The sequence below is a fragment of the Zonotrichia albicollis genome, chromosome 22 (genome assembly GCF_047830755.1).
Source record: "Zonotrichia albicollis isolate bZonAlb1 chromosome 22, bZonAlb1.hap1, whole genome shotgun sequence".
Lineage (NCBI taxonomy): Eukaryota > Metazoa > Chordata > Aves > Passeriformes > Passerellidae > Zonotrichia > Zonotrichia albicollis.
In genome coordinates, this window is record NC_133840.1 from 7827472 (window position 1) to 7848952 (window position 21481).

The following is a 21481-nucleotide window of genomic DNA, read 5'->3' on the forward strand; positions in this document are numbered from 1 at the left end:
TTTGCATTTTACAGGCAACCCAGAAAAAAGTAGGTAATTGGGCAGGACGAAATACTGAAATTCCCTCTGTGACCAGCAAACAGCTCTTCAGAAGTAAGGATTGGCTGGGCAGTGTTATGAAATGTGTGTGTATCCTCTGCAAATAAAGGTGAAGCTATCAATAGCACTAATGGCCCTGGGAGGAGGGAAATCTTTGAGGAAAATAAGACAATTCTGAGTGGTTGGATAAGCATCAAACCAAAGCAATTACCCACAATGGCTTTTATATCCATATCTTCTGTGAATTTTAGCATATTCTCATTCCACAGTGATTTCTATTCCTAAAAAAAGTGGATTAGCATAAGGCTGCAGATGGCAGGATTTAAAGAGCAGTACCCCTTGCTGGCACCGCCTGCATCTCAGAGCAAGTGAATAAAAATCAGATATTTTAGATGTCCTCTTGAAGTTTTCATGATGAGAAAAAATATATTTTCATCCCTTAGAATTCAGTTTAATTTGACAAATGTTTGCCTTCCTCCAGATTTCTAGAGGCAGGCAGTGTGAGACCAGGGTGAAGTCAGTGTGTTTGGAAATTCAGAAAGATGTGAACTGACCCCTGTGAAGGAAGTCAGCTCTAATACAGAGATAAATCTGGTTTTTTCCCCTTCAGATTGATAATTTCCTTAGTTATTGAGTTTTGTTGATTTTAAAAGATGGCATTTTACTGATCTGCTATAAGCAGATCTTGAAGATGTATGGCTTGAGTTGGAAAGGGAACAGTTTTGTGGAGAATGGTGTGGAAGGAGTTTGCTACCCAGCTCTGACACCCTTTTATCTGCACATGCACAACCACCCAGTGTGAATGTGATTCCTTGTCCTTCCCTGTCTGACAGCAGTGCTCTGCTCCTGTGCCTTGGTGATAACACTGAAACAAGATCTGGGGTGTCCTGCACGTCCCTCATTCACCCCAGAGCATTTCCTGCCCATGTGCCTGTGCTTACGTGCTTTCCTGAGCACATAATCTGCAGAAATGTCTCCAGCTTTAACTCTCTTTGGTGGGTGCCAATGACAGACATGAAAATGGAGAGGAAACTCTCATTTGCTCCTTGTGTCCTACCAGATTAGATGCTGTCCAAGGCTGTCAGTGCTGTGGTAGCTGACAGCCAATTCCATCATTAAAATGCAGCTCTGGCCATTTTCCCTTCCAAAGAGGGAGCATGTGTTTTGCCAAGCCCACAATAAATGCTACAACAGCCCCCTAAAGAACTGTAAAAATAATTAAAAAGAAATCAATCAGTGCCACTGCCAGCCTGGGGAGAATGTCAGCAAAGAGCTGTGTCCCCTCCCCATTCCCAAAGCAGATCCGTGTGCATTTCACGGCTTTGTGCAGCTTTTCCTCTCCACTCTCAGCGTTTCCTTGGCTGCCAGCAGTGTAGCCATCAGGACTGGCAGCTCCAAATCCCCCTGGGCTTGTGGCCCTGGTGGAAGGCAGGGGCTGGGGGTCTCTTTCTGGCCAAGGCTGCTGGCAGAACCAGCTCCCTGTCCCAGCCTTGCCCAAATCCCTCGGCCGTGAGGGACCGGCAAGCTCCTGAGCCCCGGCTGCGTTTGGCGAGAGAAGGTTTGGTTCCTGCAGAGTTTGTAACTCTTGTAATGCAACCAGCAGATATTGAGAGCTCTGTGTGGAGGTCAGCAAGGCATTCCCACTGGGGAATAGTCATTTATTTAGGGTTTTCATTTAAAAACAAACCCAAACAAACCTTAAGTCTGAAAGATGTGGGATGAGAATATATCAGATGACCTCCCTCACAAATACATGAGGAGCTCTTGATTCCAATCTAAAGAGAAGGGGAAGCACTTCCTATTGCCTTGTTTTTCTTTTCTTTTTTTCTGAGGAAACTGCTGTTGTCGGTAAATAACATGTAGCAAGGAATTTATTAGTAATACCTAGTACAAGGGTCTCCTCTCTATCCTATTCTCTATTGCTGCAGGAAGTAGGTTTTGAGATTGAGACAGAATAATTCCTATGGTATCCTAGTTAATTATTTGAAATTAAAATGTTCATTGAGGAAGGATGCAGGATTAGTAGTGCTGCTGTAAAGAAGGATGGCAAAGCTCATTTTAGTATGAAAACAGTCTTCCCCCTCTATCTCAAATAGGAACCAGGACCATTATTCCTCTTTATACCACACACAAATGAAGCATCATTCTATTATGAGAATAACAGATTTAAGGTATTTTATTGCTAGTTAAATCTAATTCATGGTGCTCAATGCAGATTTCAAGGATCAAGGGATTTAGATTATCCTGCATTACCAGCTTCAGGCTGTCATTTCTTGATGTGTTTAAGTGTCTGCTGTGCTTGGAAAGGCTTTGAGGGCGAAGGTGCCCATCCCTGTCCCTGCCCCAGGGGACTCTCTGTAGTTCCAGCCTCCAGCTCATGCTGCCAGAAACGAGATAAAATTTGTTTTCAGCCCCCAGCAGGCCGCAGATTTTGCTCTCCAGATGGTCACATGAGCTCTGTAGTGGCACCAGGGAAAGTCTGAGCAGCTCCTTGAGGAGATCTCACCTTCGCTTCCGACGGCTCCTGCGGATGTGGCGCCGTGCGTGTGCCTGGAGTCATAATTGCAATGGCAAAGAAAGAGCTCTTCAAGCAGAGGAAGGCAGCAGAACAAAATAAAGCTCCTTTGGGGTTTGTGGTTATTTAAATGCTTTTTTAAGACACCTTTCTCTGGCTGTGAGCCCTGGGTGTAGGTGTTTCATCCTCCTGGCAAATAGGAGCAGCCTCGGCCCAGCTGGAGGGTTATTTGTGACTGCAGCTCTCAGAGGGATGGAAAACGGGCAGAACATCCTGGAAAACTGCACAGAAAGGGAAGAGCAAAAGTGGTATTTGTTCAGAGCAGACTTTCATGAGTGCTAGAGTGATTGCTGGCTGTGTCTGTAGCAGCAGCCAAGACTGGTTTAGGTATATTTTGGTCATGTCGTAGCTGTGTCACTCATGATGCTGCAGTGCTGCACAGCTATTGACCAGTCTCTGCACCTCTGGGATCTCATGTCTAATTCAGGATTGACCAGAATGGACACAAATCCATCCTAATTGGCTAACTAAGTTAATGAACTTTCCTTGCAACTGATTGCACAATGGCAAACCGGCCCTGTCACGCACTGTGTGAGCGCCGCAGCCAGGCAGGGCTGGCACCTCCTGCTGCCCTGTGTGACCAGAAAGTTCCCAAACACCCAGAGCTGCTTAAGTCAAATGGAGGAGAGACTGCAACAGGACAAAGCTCTGACTGGGAGCTTCATAACTGTGTATGTACAGTGTCAGAGTAACTGAAATGTAGAAATGTAACTGTCAGCCACATTCCAGCTTTTAGAAATAAGTTAGGTGCAGCTCAGGAATCTGTTTATAAGTTATTGCCTGATCAAGCTGGTGGAAATGATGCAGATGCAGTTTTGCCTTCCTAAATTTTGGGGTTTTTTTTGGTTTGGTTTTTTTTTTTTTTTCAGAATACTGTGGGAATAGTTGTCATTTCCAGACCACACCCTTTCAGTGTAGTAGCCAGTCTTTGGTTGTGATCACATGTGTAGGGAAGAAAAAGATGAACAGGACAAGAATATGGTGGTAGTTCCTGGGTATACCAAGTCAAATGGCTGATTTGTATACTGCTGAGGATGTCCTGAACAAGAAGAGCTACCTTTAGCAGCCTTTCAGTCAGTATTCCTGCAGGGTTTTGTTCCATCCTGTTTTGTAAAAACATAAACTCATAGCTCCTGGGGCATCCTGTGCTAAAATTCCAGTGTTTAGTTAAGTTTTGTGAATTAAGGTCTCCTTTGATTTGCATTTTTCAACTGCCAGTGTTATTTGATGCCACCTGATTGGTCAGTTGTCTAAGAGAAGAGATGATTCAGTTTTCCTCTTTTCCTTGTCACTCATGGTGTAAGATCTCCTCCATATTTCACACTGGTTGTTCCTTTTTCAGTTGTTTAATGTTTTACTGTAAAAGGACTTGTTCTGCATTTTTGGCAATTCTTTTTGATGCCTACTGTGCTTTTCTCAGTAATAACCTTAAACATTACAGGGATGCAGTAAACTTACTGGTGCAGGAGTGTTTTTATTGGCACAGAGGTTCTGATCTCTGCTGCCATTAGAAGCCATAAGCAGTTCTATCTAAATAAAATTCTCAGCTGTAATGCCCACTGAATCAAGGAGTCTTCCATCAGCTTTGGTCAGGAGTCTAAATGAAACCACACTGAAAGCATTTTGCAGGAAAACTACTCAAAGTGGAAGTAGCTGTAAAACAGAATTGGCCTTGGCTTATTTCATCCATCACTTCTGAACAGTAAGAAATGCAAAAGCAGAGTTTAAACACTGCCAGAAAAGCACATTTTCTGGGCTCTGCTGACAAGTGGCAGCAATGTAATGCTGTTTTAGGCAATAATCTGCATGGCTTTGTATGGCAAAAAGCTGCTCCTCAGGACTGGGTGTCTGCTGCTCTCCCACTGCAGGATCAGTCAAGTTCAGGCACAAGGAAAGTGATGGACTGGGAGCTGGATGCTGGAACCACCCCTTGAGTAACAGTTTTATTGATGTTCAGGTTGCCCAAATCCCTTTAAAACAGTGCTGATGTGATCACTGTAATTCCCACAATGAAAAGCAGAAGCAGGGGGTTTCCTCTTTTCTATTTAAATGATGCTGTCTCTGTACAGCTGCTCAAAGTTTAGTCTTGTAGCATGTCAGCTCCTCCTCCAAGCAAATTTACTGGACATCCAGAGAGATAAAACTGTACAGTAGAATTCTGGCTTTTCCACTGTTGTACACTTGTATTTCAAAGTGTACAACAGTGGAAATACAGCAGGATGGAATTGAAACTCAGATGCATAAAAGAGTTGTGAACTGATAACTGTGAGTAACTATCTCCTTATGAGATAGTCTCCTTAGTCTCCTTCAGCAATAAGGAAGATATGAATGGCTGAATCTTTAAGTTCAGCTTCAATTAATATAGAAAATTAATAAAAACAGTTAAAAAATTGAGTGCTGGGTTTCTGGACAGTCTTATCTTACTTTCTGTTTCCAAGGAGTGGATTTCCCAGCAATTCCCACTGAAGCAATTATTCTTGTTAGTTAAGGTGAACAAAGCAAACTTCAGGATATCCTTTGCTGGGAACATAGGGGCTAACCCTTGGAAGAATCTGGTTTCTGCAGTGAGGAAAAGGAGGGGAATTATCAGTACTGAACTCTTCCAAGCACTGCATCTTGTGTATTATTGAGTGAATTGTGAACTTGCCAGACAAGCTGCGTTCAGGCCTTGTCTGGCTTCTGAAGTGGTGTTTTTGTAACCAGGTTCTGACCCTGTCTCAGCAAATGGAACTGAGTGTGTTGTACCACAGCCTCCTTCTCTGTGTGTGTGTGTCAGCTGTGTGTGCACATACTCATCCTAAACATGTTGTTTACATTTTGTATCAGCTTGTGCTAGGGAAAAAACTGGCACCTCATGGTGCAGTGTTCCCCCTATGGAAAAGACAACATTGGAGCTTGAATACTGATGAGTGGCATTTGCAGTGAGGGAAACATGGTCTGGAGTGTCCTGGGAAACACAAACACACACTGGAAAACACAGACTGTGTGAGCAGTTAGGCCACACCTTCAAAACATATTTTCTCCTCTCTTCTCAACTTCTGACCCATTCCCACCTTGCTGCCCAGCCTAGAGCACTGAGTGTCAGGTCCTTGAACATCTACAGGACTGGGGACTCCTCCACCTTCCTGAGAAGCCCCTTCCATGCCTGACCACCCTTTCAGTGAAGAAATTCCTCCTGAAGTCCAGCCTGAGTGTTCCCTGGCACAGCTTGGGGCTGTTCCTTCACGTCCTGTCCCTGTTCCCTGGGAGCACAATCCAAACACCATTGGCTGCCTCCTCCTGTCAGGAGTTGTGGAGAACCAGGAGGTCCCCAGGAGGGAGATGTGGAGAACCAGGAGGGAGATGTGAGAACCAGGAGGTCCCCCCTGAACCTCCTTTTCTCCAGGCTGAGCCCTCCCCCAGCTCCCTCAGCTGCTTCTTCTCATCCCTGTGCTCCAGCCCCTTGCCCAGCTCTGCTGCCCTTCCCTGGGCATGCCCAGCCCCTCAGTGCTGTTCCTGCAGGGAGGGGCCCAGAGCTGGGGGCAGCACTCAGGGTGTGGCCTCACCCATGGTCACTGCAGGGACACTGTCCCTGCTCCTGCTGGCCACACTCTCCTGACAGGCTGCATTGGCCTCTTGGCCACCAGGGCACATCTGGGCTCATGCTCAGCCCCTGTTGGCCAGCACACCCAGATCCTTTCCCCCTGGCAGCTTTCTGACCGCTCTGTCCCCAGGCTGTGGCACTGCCCTGGGCTGTGGCTGAAGTGCAGGACTTTTCACTCTGCCTTACTCAACAAGCACAAGGACACAATGAGGCTTTTATAAAATTCTCCATTTTGTCCTGTGGTCTGTTCTAGGAGAACATTTCAGACCACATCCAACCCAAACCTTCATATACCTAACTCCAATTGATTTGGTGCAATTTCAAGCTTTTTATTTCTTTTTTAATACTCCTGTGTTCGACATTGTCAGTGTGTGACAGCTTTGCATGGCATATGGAACTGATGGTGTTTCAAAGCTCCTCACACTTGTCAGAAACTTCTTGTCTGCATGAGTCTGGAACCTGGTGGTCTCGTGTTTTGCACCCAGCAAAGTGCAGTAACACGATCCATCTGTTGGCTGCTGAATTAGAAATGAAGTAAAACAAAGCCCATGTGCAGAGGGATGTAACAGAGTACCTATAATAATGTCTGGCAGGAATGGTTTCAGGGTGGTATTTTCTAAAATCAATTCTATTGTATTAATTCATCCTCCTTCAAAAGATGAATGTGTAAAATCACATTACTGAGGTTCCCAGGGCCTTGGGCTGCCCCACCATTAGGTATCAGTTTTACCTTGGTCATATCATACAATCCAGGTTGAATCATCCAATTAAGGTTGAAGACCTCTAAGATCATCAGGTCCAACCATTAATCCAGCACTACCAACTCCAGCACTAACCCATGCCCTCAATGCCACAACTACACAGTTCTTGAGCACTCCAGGGATGGTGATTTCTCTGCTGCCCTGGGCAGCTTCTTCCAGTGCCTGACCATCACCACACTGTGCCTGAACTCTGGCACAGTTCAGGTTCAATGGTTAAGTAGCATGAAAGGATCTTTGTACTTGCTTAGCTTGAATGGTGCTGGAAGGAAAAAATCACTTTAAATTGTGGTTGTGGACTTTCAGAAATCCCTCCAGCATAGAGATGATCATATAAAGAGGACACTGCTGAAGCTGGAAGACCTGTGTGGGTTCCAGATTCCAGATGTTCTAGTTCATAATGGGCAGGTTACTCTCTTGTGTCTTAATTTCCTTAGCCCTAAAGTAGAAATTGATGTTTAACTTTCTTTCTAAATTGTCCCATGCCTCTCTGTGATTAAATGTGCTGTGTTGTATTTGCTGAGTTTATGCTATTATTATACATGCATATATACATAATATATATATTATGTATATAATATATATTATTTATATAGTATATAATACATACATACATACATATATATATATATATGTGCTGTATTATAGAGAAAATAAAAATTAAAAGAGAGAGGGAAGCATTGCAAAAACATGTCTTTGGAGTAGAGGAGCTGGTTTGGATGTTGGAGAGTTTTATTCACCATTGCAGGTGTCACAAGCAGCTTGAGAAACACGTGCACTCATGACTGAAAGTCCCTGGGGTAGAAGTGGCTGGACCAAACCCCAGGGTTGTACTTGTACACACCCATGGAGCATCCCATCCAGGGCAAGCTGCCTGTTTAGGTGTTCTCATTGTTTGGAAATTTGTTGTTGGGAAGATGTTATCAAGCTCTCAGCACATAGTTCTCAGCAGTGTCTCAGTGGATGCCAGTCCCTTGAGGCAGAGGCTGTCTGGGTTTGCCTTCCACAGAGCCAAGCTCACTGTCAGCACTCAATCAGATGTGTACACACGATTTCTGCTGACTCAAAGATACCCACTAGGGTTTTTTTGTTGAGCATCCTTGTGTAGAGAAAGCTATTTTCACCTGACCCTGAACCTTTCTAGCATTATATCTGACAGGAAAAGATAAGCCCTGTGTGCTTAAAGTCAAAACCAAAAGAAGGGACCTTTTTTCAGAGGTGCCTGTGATCTGCTCAACCTTCCAGGAACTGAGGAACAGCAACCCTGTGTGTGGCTCTGTCACTGCCTCTCTTCCTTCTTGATTCTGCTCTGTGGATGACCTGCTGGCAGGAGAAGCCCTCTCTGGGGTTATCTCTGGGTTGATAAGTCCACTAAACAAAAGTTCACTAAAGAAAAGAGCAAGTGAGATGGAGGCAAGTGTCTTTGGAATCACAGGGTGGAGAGCTGGCAGGTCAGAGCCTTTTCAGGGAACAGCTGTAATGTCAAGCTGGTAAAGTTTTGTTTGGAGAGAAAGAAGAGAAAAATAAAAGTGATGGTGTCTAGTTCCAGGAGCAGGAGCTTTTTGTGAGTGTTAAATATAAAGTTTACAGTTCGTTCCTCTTCTCTCATCTCCTTTGCTTCCACTGTTGGATTTACTTTTCCCTTGGGTACACAGGCAGCTCCTGAGAGGGGAAAGTGTGTCTGAATAGCAGCTCCCTGGCCATAATCCTGAAATAGGACTGGAGCTGCAGCACCTGCAGCAGCAGTAGAGGCTTGGGAGGGTGATTTCCTTGTCTGGTGGGTGTTTGGGTGGGACGTGTAAGGCTTTTTATGCTGCACATTGTTGTAATTCCAGCCACGCACAGAAAAAGCTGGGCAGTGCTGGCTGAGAAAGTGCTTGTGCACCTGTACAGGGTGGGACAGGCATCCAGAGGCAGAAATAGACACCAAGCCATCCTGTTTGGGCAATTACACTCTTCCTGCCTTCTCACCACAGGCAGTGTTTCAGTGGCTAAGCCACAAAGGGAGGAATAAAGACAAATGGGTTCTCCTTTTGAAAATACCTGTACTTAAAAGAACCTTCCTCCCTGATGGCATTCACTGTGTGTCTGTTTATTCATCCCTTGCTCACATGATAATTGACTCCTGCAGAAATGGATCTCAGCTCCACCCTGTGCTGGGACTGAGGCACTTTTGCTGGCACTGCTGGAGATCATTTACCAGGAGAAATGAGCTGTACACATCCATAATGGGACTGCCAGAGCTGTGCCTGCTCCCAGTGCCATCACTGCCTCACAGTAGCTCATCTTAAATCCCAGTGGGTTTCTAACCCTGCCCTGACTTGCACTCTGTGTCTCTTCAAGAGCTGTGATATTCTAGGATGTCTCTAAGTGAAAATGGGAAGAGGAGCTGTTGATTGGGAAGAGGAAAGTGCAGTGCCAACCTCTGTCCCACTGCTGCCCTAATAGAAAAGATTTGTGGCTGTGGTTGAGCTGAAGCAGCAGCTGCTGTGGTGTCACTTCAGTTTTATTAATTTGGGAGTGGGGGAGTGCAAGGAACAGAAAGTGCTGTGGAAGAAGGGAGAGAAGCCAGAGAGGAAGAGGCTGGCACAAGTTCCAGGCTCCTTTACTGGAGTGCAACTTATGCCTAATGCCTGATGCTCAGCCCTCTTGCCCCCAGGTTAAACATTTCTGCTGCCCCTCTCTCCCACTGAGGATGTCCTGAACAAGAGGAGCTCCCTTCAGCAGCCTTTCAGTTTGTATTCCTACAGGGTTTTGTCCAATCTCTTTTTGTAAAAACATACAAACAGTTTTGTGCCTTGTGGATGAGGTCTGTCCTTTGTGGTGTTTATTGTCACAGAACCTCACAGAACCTCCTGTGCCAGAGTAACTCAGGTTTCCATCCCACCTGGGGATGGGCCCTGCTTTTGTTCACCTCAGCTCTGCCAGCCCAGGCTGGGCTCAGGAGCCTCGGCTGTCACTGGCAGGAGTAATTGCAAAAATTGATTCATGGGAAATGCCTCTAACAGGAAAATCCTTTTGACAGACCACACAACCATCATACCCTGCATTTATTTGAGTCAATCAATGCTCTGATGCATATTTGGGTCATAAATACTTTGATATAAATTGCATTTATTCTTGTGACAGCTGTGTTCTATTACCTGTTATTTATTTGGCTCTGTTGTCCTTTCATTTTACACCTTGTGGAGCTGTCAAGTCAGCTGCTTACCACTGACAAAGCTCACAGCTCAGAGTCTTCCAAAAATAAATCCTCCAGAGGGATTTGAGCAGCAGAAGGATGTATACTGTTGGAAAGTCATTGGACAATTTTTCTTTGGTTTGTTTTATTTGAAAGAGTAGCTTTGTCCATTTTGCCCAGATTCCAGAATTAGACTTTTCATTTATGATCCAGAGGTCATTGAAGCTAATAATCCCACTGATTAATATAAGTTTTGAATGACACCCTGTGTGTCTCAAAGTTGAATTAACCATATTATTTGACATTTGGAATGCTGACTTGGATGTTTCTAATTTTCCCTTGGAAGCTTTTTCAGTTTTGTGCCTTTTTACATTGTAAAAATGGCAGAAAATGAGGGTCTGAGATGAATGAATTGTAGTGTCCTTCCAAGAGAAAGATCAAATTGCAGTGCTCACCCTGGTCTGGACGAGTCACAGTCATTTTGTGCTTCTCATTCCCAATGAACAGCCACACATCCTTCGTGCCAGGTTGTTGCACCAGCCCTGCAAGGTGCCAAGCCCTTGGTGTTAATTCAGGAAAGCACTTAATCATGGAATTGATGACTCTGAAGTGCCTAATATAAGCATGTGCTTAAGTGCCTTGCTGGAGTGGGGCCAGTGCAGATGTGCCCTTGCTGAGCAGAGATTTGTGAGCTGCTGCTGGTCCAGTTTCTCTGTGAAACAGAGATGAGAACACTTCTTGTAGTTTTATTGGTAGGTTTTGTTTGCACAAGGATTTTGGGATAGATGCAGGGACTGAGTTCTATCCGTGGGGTTTATGTGTGAGCTAAACAGCAAAATTGTTCATAGCATTACTACTGAAGAATGTGTGATATGTTGCATGTGCTGCATTTCAGGCCTTAACATTTCTCTGTTATCTTGATTTATTTTACTCTAAATGTAAAAAGAGTAATCCAGAAATTAAGTTCAATTATCACAGTGCAAAATACACACACACTCACATGCGTCACAAAACACAGATGCAAATAAATGTGTATTATTTATAAAGCAGCTTTGACATCTTAATATACTAAAAAAAGACATTTAGTTATAGATCAGCATTCTGCACATTTTTGAACTACCATATATCATCATCCATGAAAAATTCATTATTTGGGTCTTAACCATTTTAATTTTATATGCACATCCCACCCAAAAGGGGGTGTGTCCTCTGCTCTTGTCCTTTATTTTGTTACCTTTTCTATCCCCCCACCTTATTTTATACAATGCAAAGTGGACAGCTGGGGTTAGGCTGTGCCAAAAACCCACAGTGCCCTCCAAGACCCACCTGATAACAAATGAGTGTCAGGACTGTGTGACTAAAGAGAGACCCCCAGGTATTCTGGTGTCCTACCCAAATCCTTCTGGATTTGCTGAATCCCAGACAGCCAGTTATAGTCAGAGTTCATTCTGCACACCAATGAAATCCATGTAATTGCCCTTATCCAATTCTCTAATGTGGACAGACAAAAGCCAGGTAAAAATCAGCTTAAAACATGGCAATATCTGCCAAAATCCAAATTAATAAGGGACATGGTGTGAATGCCCCATTCCAGGTGTTCTCAGATTGTTCTGAGATGGGCAGAGGAGTGAACTCTGAATTGAGGTGATTTTGCAGAAGTTTCTCTGTCAAGAGCCTCATTCCTACATGACAGGAGCTCTTTGCTTAATGCTTTGGGGCTTTTGGAGGGAACAAATTGTGAACTTGGAAGTCTTTCAGATGAGGGAAACCCTGGCCCATTTGGACTTTGTAGGTTAAAACTCTTGGTTCTAGTGAAGCTGCTGCTCAGTGATGGTTTAAATACAAGTTTAGTGATGGTGAAAGGACCTAGTGAGGAGACAGGGCTGGTGTCAGTAGGATGATAATGGTGTTTAATGGTGTTCCTCACTGTTGCACAATTTCTTTAAAATTGGAAGGATGCAAGGATGAAAGAGCCTCAGGTTCTGTGGCCCATTTCTCTCAGGTCTCTGCTGCAGAGCCAACAGGAGCCCTTCCCTTGTTTTCTGTTTGCTTGAAACTCCTTCCATCCTCCACTTCACCTTCTCAGTAACATTTAAGCAGAAGCTTTTAATTTATTCTGTCCTGGTTTTGCCCATCCCCAGTCAGACTGTGAGGGGCTGGTGCTTTCAAGTAATCCGAGTTCCCTGGCCTGAAGTTTCTCTGGGAATGAAAAATCTGTTTGATTAAGGAAGCCCCAACTTCAGAAAGCCTTTTGGCCTGCACAGCTCTGCAAGGCAGGGCTGCAGAATGTCTAATTATTTGGGACTGTTCTCTAGAGGATATTTGGCTTGCAGAAAATTAGTCTTCCTGTTCTTGGTCTGATGTTTATTAAATGTTTTTTCCTTTTTCTCTCCTTTGCAGTTTTTATCTGTAGTTTCATGGTGGCGGCGCCGATCTTTGGTTACCTTGGTGACCGCTTCAACAGGAAGATCATTCTCAGCTGTGGCATCTTCTTTTGGTCAGCTGTCACTTTTTCAAGCTCCTTCATCACTGAACAGGTAAGATCTTTGCAAAGACACTTTGCAGGTTGTCCTGAAAAGATGGACAATATTTTCCTAAATAACTCCCCATTGCAGTGTGCTCAAGGGGAACACATCCCTCCTGTGTGTATTTAACATTTAGCATGTTGTATTATCTGACCTTTTGTGGGAGAAGTGTGCTCTGTGTAGCTGTGTTTGCTTAACTGTGAAAGCTGTCACCCTTTGATAGTGCATATTCATAAAAAGGAACAGATGAAGCATATCTAAGCAAGAGTTTCTGTTGACTTAAGGGCTTTGTTTTGAGGGAGATCCTAAACAAGCTTTAAAAGGCTTTACAAAAGTCTGGGGAAAATGAATCCATGGCTACACAGTGGTTCTTTTGTCTTCTGGTATGTAACTGCAGCCATTGGATTTTGTTGGGAAGTCTGCTCATGGTATGTGGAATAACAAAATGCATCCAGCAGTGGTTTTACAGATGCACTTTGGTGTCTGTCCACTAAGGCAGAGAAAGTGGATGATAACACAGAGATCAGACAGTTTCAGCTCCTTTAACTTCTCAGTGGATTTGTCTGGGGAAACTGGTGATGGAGCTGTCAGGCTCACCCAATTTTGTCAAGCTCTGCCTCCCTCTCCTGCTCCCAGGACAGCTGCAGTGCCCCGTTCTGAGCACTCCTCACTGCATTCATTTTCTTGTCAGAGCCATTTGCAGGAAACACTGATCTGGCAGTTTCTGGGGGGAAATATCCTCTTGTTTAATCATACTATAGCAGAGACTTAATTGCTGCAGGTGGCAACATTCCTGCAGAGGTAAATCACAGCTCCTGGCATCATCAGGCTGATTATTTCCCCAAGGGAGGCAGGGGCATTCCTCATCCTTTCTGTCCAGCTGCGTTCCAAAGATTGCAGCATTGTGGTCACGCCTAAAGAATGACAACCAGGGACTAAACCTCTCCACCCTTCTCCATCCTGCCCACCCACATGCTCTTCAGTTTCAAAAAAAGAGAGTTTCCACTTAAAGCAGGCAGTGGCACTCCTGTCAGTGTGGCTTTCACCAGGATTGGTTGTTGCTGCATTTCTAAAGCAAGCATATGGCCAAAAGTGGAAGCCTTTAACTCAGGAAATTGTTCTGGGTTACCCTTGGCCAGGAAGCACCTTTTCCAGAGAAAGAATGTGTCTCATCTAAAATAAAGAAGGAATTTTTTTTGTTTTCTCTTTAATTTTTTTCTTTAAATGTTTCTCATAACATTCTGCAAAAGCAGCTTTGATCAGAGCCCAAAGGCAGAAGCATTTTAGAGAGAGCCAGTGACCTTCTTATGAACACTTCCTGTGTTGCAGACATATATTTATGCTTAGGTTCTCATTGATCTCCCTGCAACTGGGTCCCACAGCTGGAAGTGGGAGAGCACTGGAACTGGACTGATGTTTTCAGAGTTGAATTTCAGTTGAAGGATTTGGGGCTTATTAGCTGAAGTAATTCAGGGATTAATATAAATGGTTATTTGTACACAGGGGCTCAGAGTGGCAGTAGCAAATGTTTGGAATTCAAACCCAATGTTGTGGAAGTCATAAGAGAGACAAAATCAAAATAGCCAGGCCTGTATTAATTCATCCTGGATATGCATCAGTACTAACTCTGGACTCCAAAGGCCATCTTGACAAAAACCACCCTAAAACTTAGAAAAATCCCCTGTCCTGATTTTCCTGCAATCCTCAACTCCAGCAGAAGACTTAGCTATCAATCCAGAGTTCTCATGCCCAGCTCCTGTCACTGGCTCAGGAGGCAATGGAAGATGTTGCAGCTGCTGTAAGGATGTTCTCTACCCAGCAGCACTGAGCAAGGTCCTAAGAATAATCCAGCTTCCCATGTTATCCCTCCCACTTCGGTGCCCATGTTGGAGCCTGAGCCCTAATTGGGAAGACATGCCACACTGAACAAGGTGAATTCCTGACATGCTAAAAGGGTCAGAGAAGAGCTTTTTCTATTTTTTTTTCCACATGTAGGCATTTTTCCTGATCTTTGTTGTCTAGGATTCATTTGAGGAGTAAAATTTGCTTTTTCTCTCAACATTTTTTTTTCCTTTTAAGACAGTATATGTATTTGTTGGGAAGGAGGACAGGGAGCTGAAATATCAAAACCTCTTTGCTGGCACAAATAAAAGCAGTAGTAAAACTGCTGTGAGTAGAAAAGTTCTCACATCCAAGCTGACAAGAGAACACAGTGCTGAGAGAAGCAAGCTGACACAGGACAACTGCTTTATGTGGCAGCACCAAAAATCCTGAATTAGGTGAGAAAGAGCAGCCTTTCAGGAGGAATAGCAGAATCCCTGTCCTCAGGGATTGCCTTTCTTCACATTTTGATGGGGCCTAGTGCCTCATGCATCCTGTCACTGTGTAATTAAATAGAATGCACAGCACACAGCTCAGATCTGGAGTGCAAATGGGAAGAGACAGCTTAACAAAGGCCAAAAGCAGCTACAGAGCTGCTGAACTCTGAAGGCACCCAGTTTGTGAAGCTCTTTGGTAGTGTGTCAGTTCCTGGCTAAAATTTGAACATCTAAAGGAAGCCATGAAAAATGCTGTTGTTTGAGTCAATGATTAGATTATTGTACAAACAAATTTACAGAGAGAGGCATGTTCATTCTTATTTGTCCTACTGTCCTGCCACAACTCCATCTGCTGAGCGTGATGCCCTGTGGGCTGGGATGGCCCTGGGGTCAGCTGTGTCCCCCCGTTCCTGTGTCCCCCCAATTCCTGTGTCCCCATCAGTTCCTGTGTCCCTTCCTGTACCCCCCAGTTCCTGTGTCCCCCCAGTTCCTGTGTCCCCCCAATTCCTGTATCCCCCCCAGTTCCTGTGTCCCCCCCCCAATTCCTGTCCCCCCAGTTCCTGTGTCCCCCCCAGTTCCTGTCCCCCCAGTTCCTGTGTCCCCCCAATTCCTGTGTCCCCATCAGTTCCTGTGTCTCCCCAATTCCTGTGTCCCCCCAGTTCCTGTGTTCCCCCAATTCCTGTGTCCCCCCAGATCCTGTGTACCCCCAATTCCTGTGTCCCCCCCAGTTCCTGTGTCCCCCCCAGTTCCTGTGTCCCCCCAGTTCCTGTGTCCCCATCAGTTCCTGTGTCCCCCCCAATTCCTGTGTCCCACCCCAGTTCCTGTGTCCCCCCAATTCCTGTCCCCCCAGTTCCTGTCCCCCCAATTCCTGTGTCCCCATCAGTTCCTGTGTCCCCCCCAGTTCCTGTGTCCCCCCAGTTCCTGTGTCCCCACAGTTCCTGTGTCCCCCCCAATTCCTGTGTCCCCCTCAGTTCCTGTGTCCCCCCAGTTCCTGTGTCCCCCCAGTTCCTGTGTCCCCCCCCAATTCCTGTGTCCCCATCAGTTCCTGTGTCCCCCCCAGTTCCTGTGTCCCCCCAGTTCCTGTGTCCCCCCCAATTCCTGTGTCCCCAGCCCTTCTCTGGGGGCTGAGGAGCAGAACAGACCTTGACTCTGTCTAACCTTTGCTCTATCCCTGTGATATCAGCTCTGTTCTCAGCACAAATCTAAAACATGGTTCCACAGCAGCTACTGGGAAGAAGATTAACTCTGTCCCAGCCAAAAATTAACCCAAATTAACTCTGTCCCAGCACAAAGGGATTGGAGTGCAGCAAACAACTCATCTAAGATACTGTATAAATGCTATTTTATTCTGCTTGGTTTAAAAAAAGTAACTGAAAATCAGCAGATAAATCAGGAATTGGATACATGTGGCATGCAGACAGTTGTTAAAGAGCTCTGCCTTTTAAAATATCATTAGTTATTTATTATCAAGTATCTCTGTGTTCCTAAAATGGAATAATGACTGTCAAATAAATGAAGAATTAATGTCTTATCTGCTGGTAGGTAATAAATAATTAGATAATAGGCTCTCACAATGGAAAAGAAAATCAGGCCAAAATCTGGGGTTAGTTCCAGTGCATACAGGGGGTGATAGAAAAGAGCAATGCATGAATTCCACACATAGCAAAATACAAACAGGACAAATCATGCTTAAAAGTTTGGTTATTGTTTATGAGAGCTTAAATTAATTTTGAAAGAAATCAGAGTAAGAAACCAAATAAATACTGTATCATAGATTGATTCCATAAATACACCTGTTTCCATGGATAAAAATATCTAATGATAAATTTAACTAAAGAAAATCATCAGAAGTAGTAAGACTGAGATAACATTGATAAGCTCACTTTTTAGTGCTGTTTGATGATTTATGTTAGTCCAGAATTTCTCTATAGAAAGATAAGACATGAGGCCTCCTCTGCTTTGGTACATGCACATTTCTGCTCTATAGCACTGTTTAGCACTTTAAAATAAAAGTTCCATTAAGAAACCATTAACAAACTTGTTCAATAATATAAAATCAGGTAAAGTTGGTACATATTTAGACATATCTCTAAATTAACTCCATTTATAGAAGCTTCAATAAATAATGGATGTGTCTTAATTTTTATTTTCTAATTACCAACACCTGCTTAGAGATTTTCTCCCTTTAAACCTGACATATATCAGGTCTGCACCTACCAGCACAACTTTCACCTGCAAAACTCTTTCTTGTGTTGTTTTTGGCTTTTGCCAGGCATTTGGGGAAACACTTGCTGGTTGTTGGTTCATGAACTGTAATAAATCAACAAAAAATCAGTAGGCTTTTGTGTGGCATAGAGTCATATCCCAAAGTAATGAGCCAAGGGCACAATCTTCATAGAGTTTCTTCACCCAGATGTGTTTCCAGCCACACAAAAAGCTAAATATATGTTTGTATTCCTCTGTATCAATATAAACTCTGATTTAATAAGTAACCAGTTTATTTCCCTAGGCAGCATTTCCATGGGCTCAGTGCCTGATTGCCTGTGGTGGCTGATCACCCTGAGGTGGTTTATATTCCCAGATGTCACTGGGAAGGGTCTGTAATCCCAACTGCACCATTTCTCTCTTTCTGAACAGCTTAATATGAACCAACCTGGTTGTCAGGAGTGATCATCAGCAGAGTTATCAGCAGAGTTTGTTTCTGGCTGCTTGGATATCCACATCCATTAGTCGTGATAAATGTTCTCAGCTGGTTTGTCTGAGCAGCAGATTGTCTTAGGTGAGCCCTGGGGTTTGGGGCTAAACTTCCAGCCCCTCTCAGCAGATCCCTGTGGGACAGCAGGATCCCTCTCCCCTATGGGGAGACACCTCTATCTTAAAGCAAGAAAGAGCTTGGAGGTAGAAAAGAGCTTGAAAATTTGCAGACTGTTCTCTAGTCTTCTAAAATACTGCTGTGTCCATGTAAATATCTTGTATAAGGCATATTTCTGTATAAAAGGCGTGCTGGCTTACAAATGAACCAAGGCTTCTGCTCCCCCAGGCTGGGAGTCCAGCAGTGCCTCAAACACCCAGGGCAGGCTGTGCTAATGGGGGTTGGCTGGGAGACACAGCCAGAAAATTGGGAAATGGAAAAGCAAAGCATTGACAAGGTGAACCAGGAATGTGCTTTTGAATTCTCCAGTTCTTGGTAAATATTTCTGTTCAGGCTTTGATATAGCTGACATGATAAAACCTTTTTGCTCCCACTGCAATTTACCTCTGGATAGGTATTTCTCTTAGTGTTGTTTTCTCTTCCTTTTATTTTGATTTATCTCTGGAAGAGGAAGCAAATTGTCCATGGTGGAGTTCCAGTTAGTGTGCAGTGCTTGCTCAAGTCCTGTCTTTCAGACTTGCCAGATGTATTTTTATTTCCAAACTTGTCTTTCAAGGAGTTTCTAAAAGAGAAGCAGCAAATTGTGTGCAGTATGGAACAAATGGTTAGCTGGGTTAATTTTAAAAACATAAATATAATCTAACCACCCCCTACACATGATGATTCACTATAGGAAAAAAAAAGGATTTAGTTTTAAGTGCTCCAACAGAAGATGTAATGTAAAACATACAGCTCCTGTGCCTGTGGTTCCACTGTGCTAGATAAATACACAGCCTGAAAAACATAAACAAACAAAACTGAAATCCCCAAGCCAACACTTTACATGTAAGGAGACTGAGTGTTGTCTTTGAAGCCCCCGTGAATTACTGGGATGTTTATATCCTACTGTTCCAGCCTGTTATTTTTGAGCAGAGCTCTCTTGCAGAGAGAAGGCAGAAGGGATTCTCCCGGCAGCTTTGGGCACTCAGCTGTGTGTGCATCCAGTCCTTTCCCTCACAGGCAGTTCCAGCAGCCCTGTGCTGTCACACAGGTGATGCTGGAGTGACCAGAGAGGGGCATGGCCACAGCTCCTGGCTGGCTCTGCTGTGTTTGGGGCACAGGAGCCCTGCAGGTGGGCAAGTGCTGTTGAAATTGGGATTTCTGCACACTTGGCCTTTATAGACTGCTCAGGAGAAATGCTGCCTGCTGTGGGCTCTGGTACCAGCATCAGGTGGGTGCTGGTGCTCTCTGTGTGGGGGGTGTCAGCTCCCAAATCCCTCTGAGCTGCATTTCTGCCCCTTAGTGCTGTCCCAGTGCCCCCTGCACCACGAGATACCCTCGGCCTCCTGCATGGCCTCTGCTCTCTAAAGTGAGATGTGGCAATCCCTGCATCTCCTCTCCTTCCAGCTGTCAGAGCTCCCTCTCCCCACAGGGCACTGGGGCACTGGTGCCAGGTGCAGGAGGTGCTGGGCTGGGCTTGGCTGGCTCAGGAGTCCCAGGGAGAGAGGGAAAGGATAAAAGGATAAGGGCTCTCATCTCTGCTCTACCCTGCAGAGTGGAATTCTGTATGGACTGATTCTGCCCCACTGCCCCTCTCTTGTGTGTCTAAAGGAGGTAATTTAAAGAGAGATATTTCCCACAGCTCCTTTTAGAATGATAGAATTGTTAAGGCTGGAAAAGACCTCTGAGATCATGGAGTCCAGCCATTAACCCAGCATCCCCATGTGGAAATTGAAAGGCACCATTTCTTCAACCCCTCACCAGCAAGAAGGCACCTGCTGTTCCTTCCAAGTGCTGTTCCCTGTGCTCTTGTAAGTGTTGCTATCTCACACCTTTTAATATGGATTATATGAGGTGTACTGTAGGAAAAAATACACTATTGCTTATTCCTTTAATAATGGAGCACTGACTGAGCTGGTCTTAAGATGTTCTGGGTATCTTAAGATGTTCCAGGTATCTGTGCTATCATCTTCAGCACAGCTGATTCCAATACTGTATTTGGAGTACTTGTATTGGAGAAACTGTTTTTCTGTAATAACATCTTCTCTTGCACATACAAGTGCAATGATTTGAACTCTTCAATCTTGGGTCCTCGCTGCTCCCTCAGATTTTGCTAACCAAGGATGGAAGCATTGGGAAAAGGTTTATATAAATGAAATAGTTGCAGAGTGCAGAATTACTGTCATGTGTTTGTCTCCTGGTCATTTTATGTTCTTACCTTGTCCCTTTGTACCTGTCACTCTTCCAAGGGAAACTATAAATGAAAACTAGATTAAGGTGTTCTCAAAGCATCAGACCCAAAAAAGCCAATCTGTGAGAGCAGGCAGCTTTTCAAAGGTGTTATCAGAAATTGAAGTGTATTTTCTGCTCCGTGCTGGGGTTTTTCCATCCAGTATCTGTGTCCATGTACCAGTGAAGCATTTGGGAAGAGTTATTGAAAACACAGCTGGTGATCACTGCCAGGAGAGAGACACAGCACAGATCCAAAGCCTACTCAGAGAGCTTATCCCTGTGATGGGGAAAATGAACTTCAAGTAACTATCATAAGGAATATCTCCACCACACATTGCATTTCCCATCTGCAGGGTGTCTGGAACAGGAATGGTTTTGCTCTCCCTTCTGGGACCTGAGAGCAATCAAGATGCACCCCCCAGGTTCCACCCTACCCAGGTGGGGTCAGTCTGGCGCCATGTCTTATTCGAACTTCTCAAATCACCCCAGCTGTGTGCAGCTGTGTGTGCACAAATGTGCTTCCTGCACCTCCTTTTAGGTCATTAATTGTCTGAAATCACACAGTACCTGAATCAAACACTGTGGGTATGAAAGAAGAGATGTTTCCATTGCTTGGCATCAGAACTCAGTGTGTGCTGCAGCACAGGCTGTGATCCCAGCTCAGTTTCTTGCACTGAGGTGTCAGAGCTGCCCTCAGAGCTCAGGCATTGTGTGGAGCAGGTGGACAGAGGTTTGTGCTGGAGAGCCCCCAGGAGCAGGCTCAGAGCTCAGTGCTGGTGTGCACAGCGTCTCTGTGATTGCCTGTCCTGTTTCAGAGCACTCTCTGTTATCTGGGTTACTGGAAGATGTTGAAACCATTACCACAGGCTCTGTGATTGTGGCTCTGATTGAGCTCCTTCTTTAGAAGTCTGTGGGAACCTTTTGTGTGTCTGTGGCAATTGAGTCAGACCCTACATCAACACACATTTGGTGCTGTTTCACTGGATCATGGAAATGCTTAGAGACAGCAGCATGGTGCATGAGAGATTTTTACAGGCCAGAGACCTTTACAGGTTTGTCCCATTTTTTTACAGAAAGCTGAATTTATAGTATCTAGGTTGAAGAGAAGGAAAGTTAATCTGCTGTGTCAGCTGATGGATGGTGTGGAAGCAATGTAACATTGCACCTGTCCTGCTTTTGTTGTGCCTGAGCAGGAAATCTCACCTAGGCCAGTTATTTGCTGAGGAGGCAGAGGGAAGAAGGCATGATTGTTTTATTTCCAGGCTGTGTGTGTCTTGGAAACATTCCTTCTTCTTGTGCTGTCTGTTAAAATGTATATTCTGCTTGTCATGCTGCAGCAGAGGCCTAACCCCAGGGCATGCTGATGGAACACAAATAATGTCTTATTTCTTAACTCTGTGTAAGTGGAAATCGCTATAA

At 44.6% G+C, this 21481-nt stretch overlaps 1 protein-coding gene across 3 annotated transcripts in view; it reads left to right on the forward strand.

The window, feature by feature from the left end:
* The window catches only part of LOC102065484 (sphingosine-1-phosphate transporter SPNS2), a 137132-nt gene that overhangs the window by 50370 nt on the left and 65281 nt on the right, over positions 1-21481 (forward strand). For all 3 annotated transcript variants that reach the window (XR_001333201.3, XR_001333200.3, XM_005494186.4), the window contains exon 3: positions 12537-12673. Coding sequence is in view for 1 of the 3 variants with exons in the window: in XM_005494186.4 (XP_005494243.1) it covers positions 12537-12673 (137 nt within the window). In the remaining 2 variants the exon portion in view is untranslated. The remainder of the gene's footprint in view (positions 1-12536; positions 12674-21481) is intronic.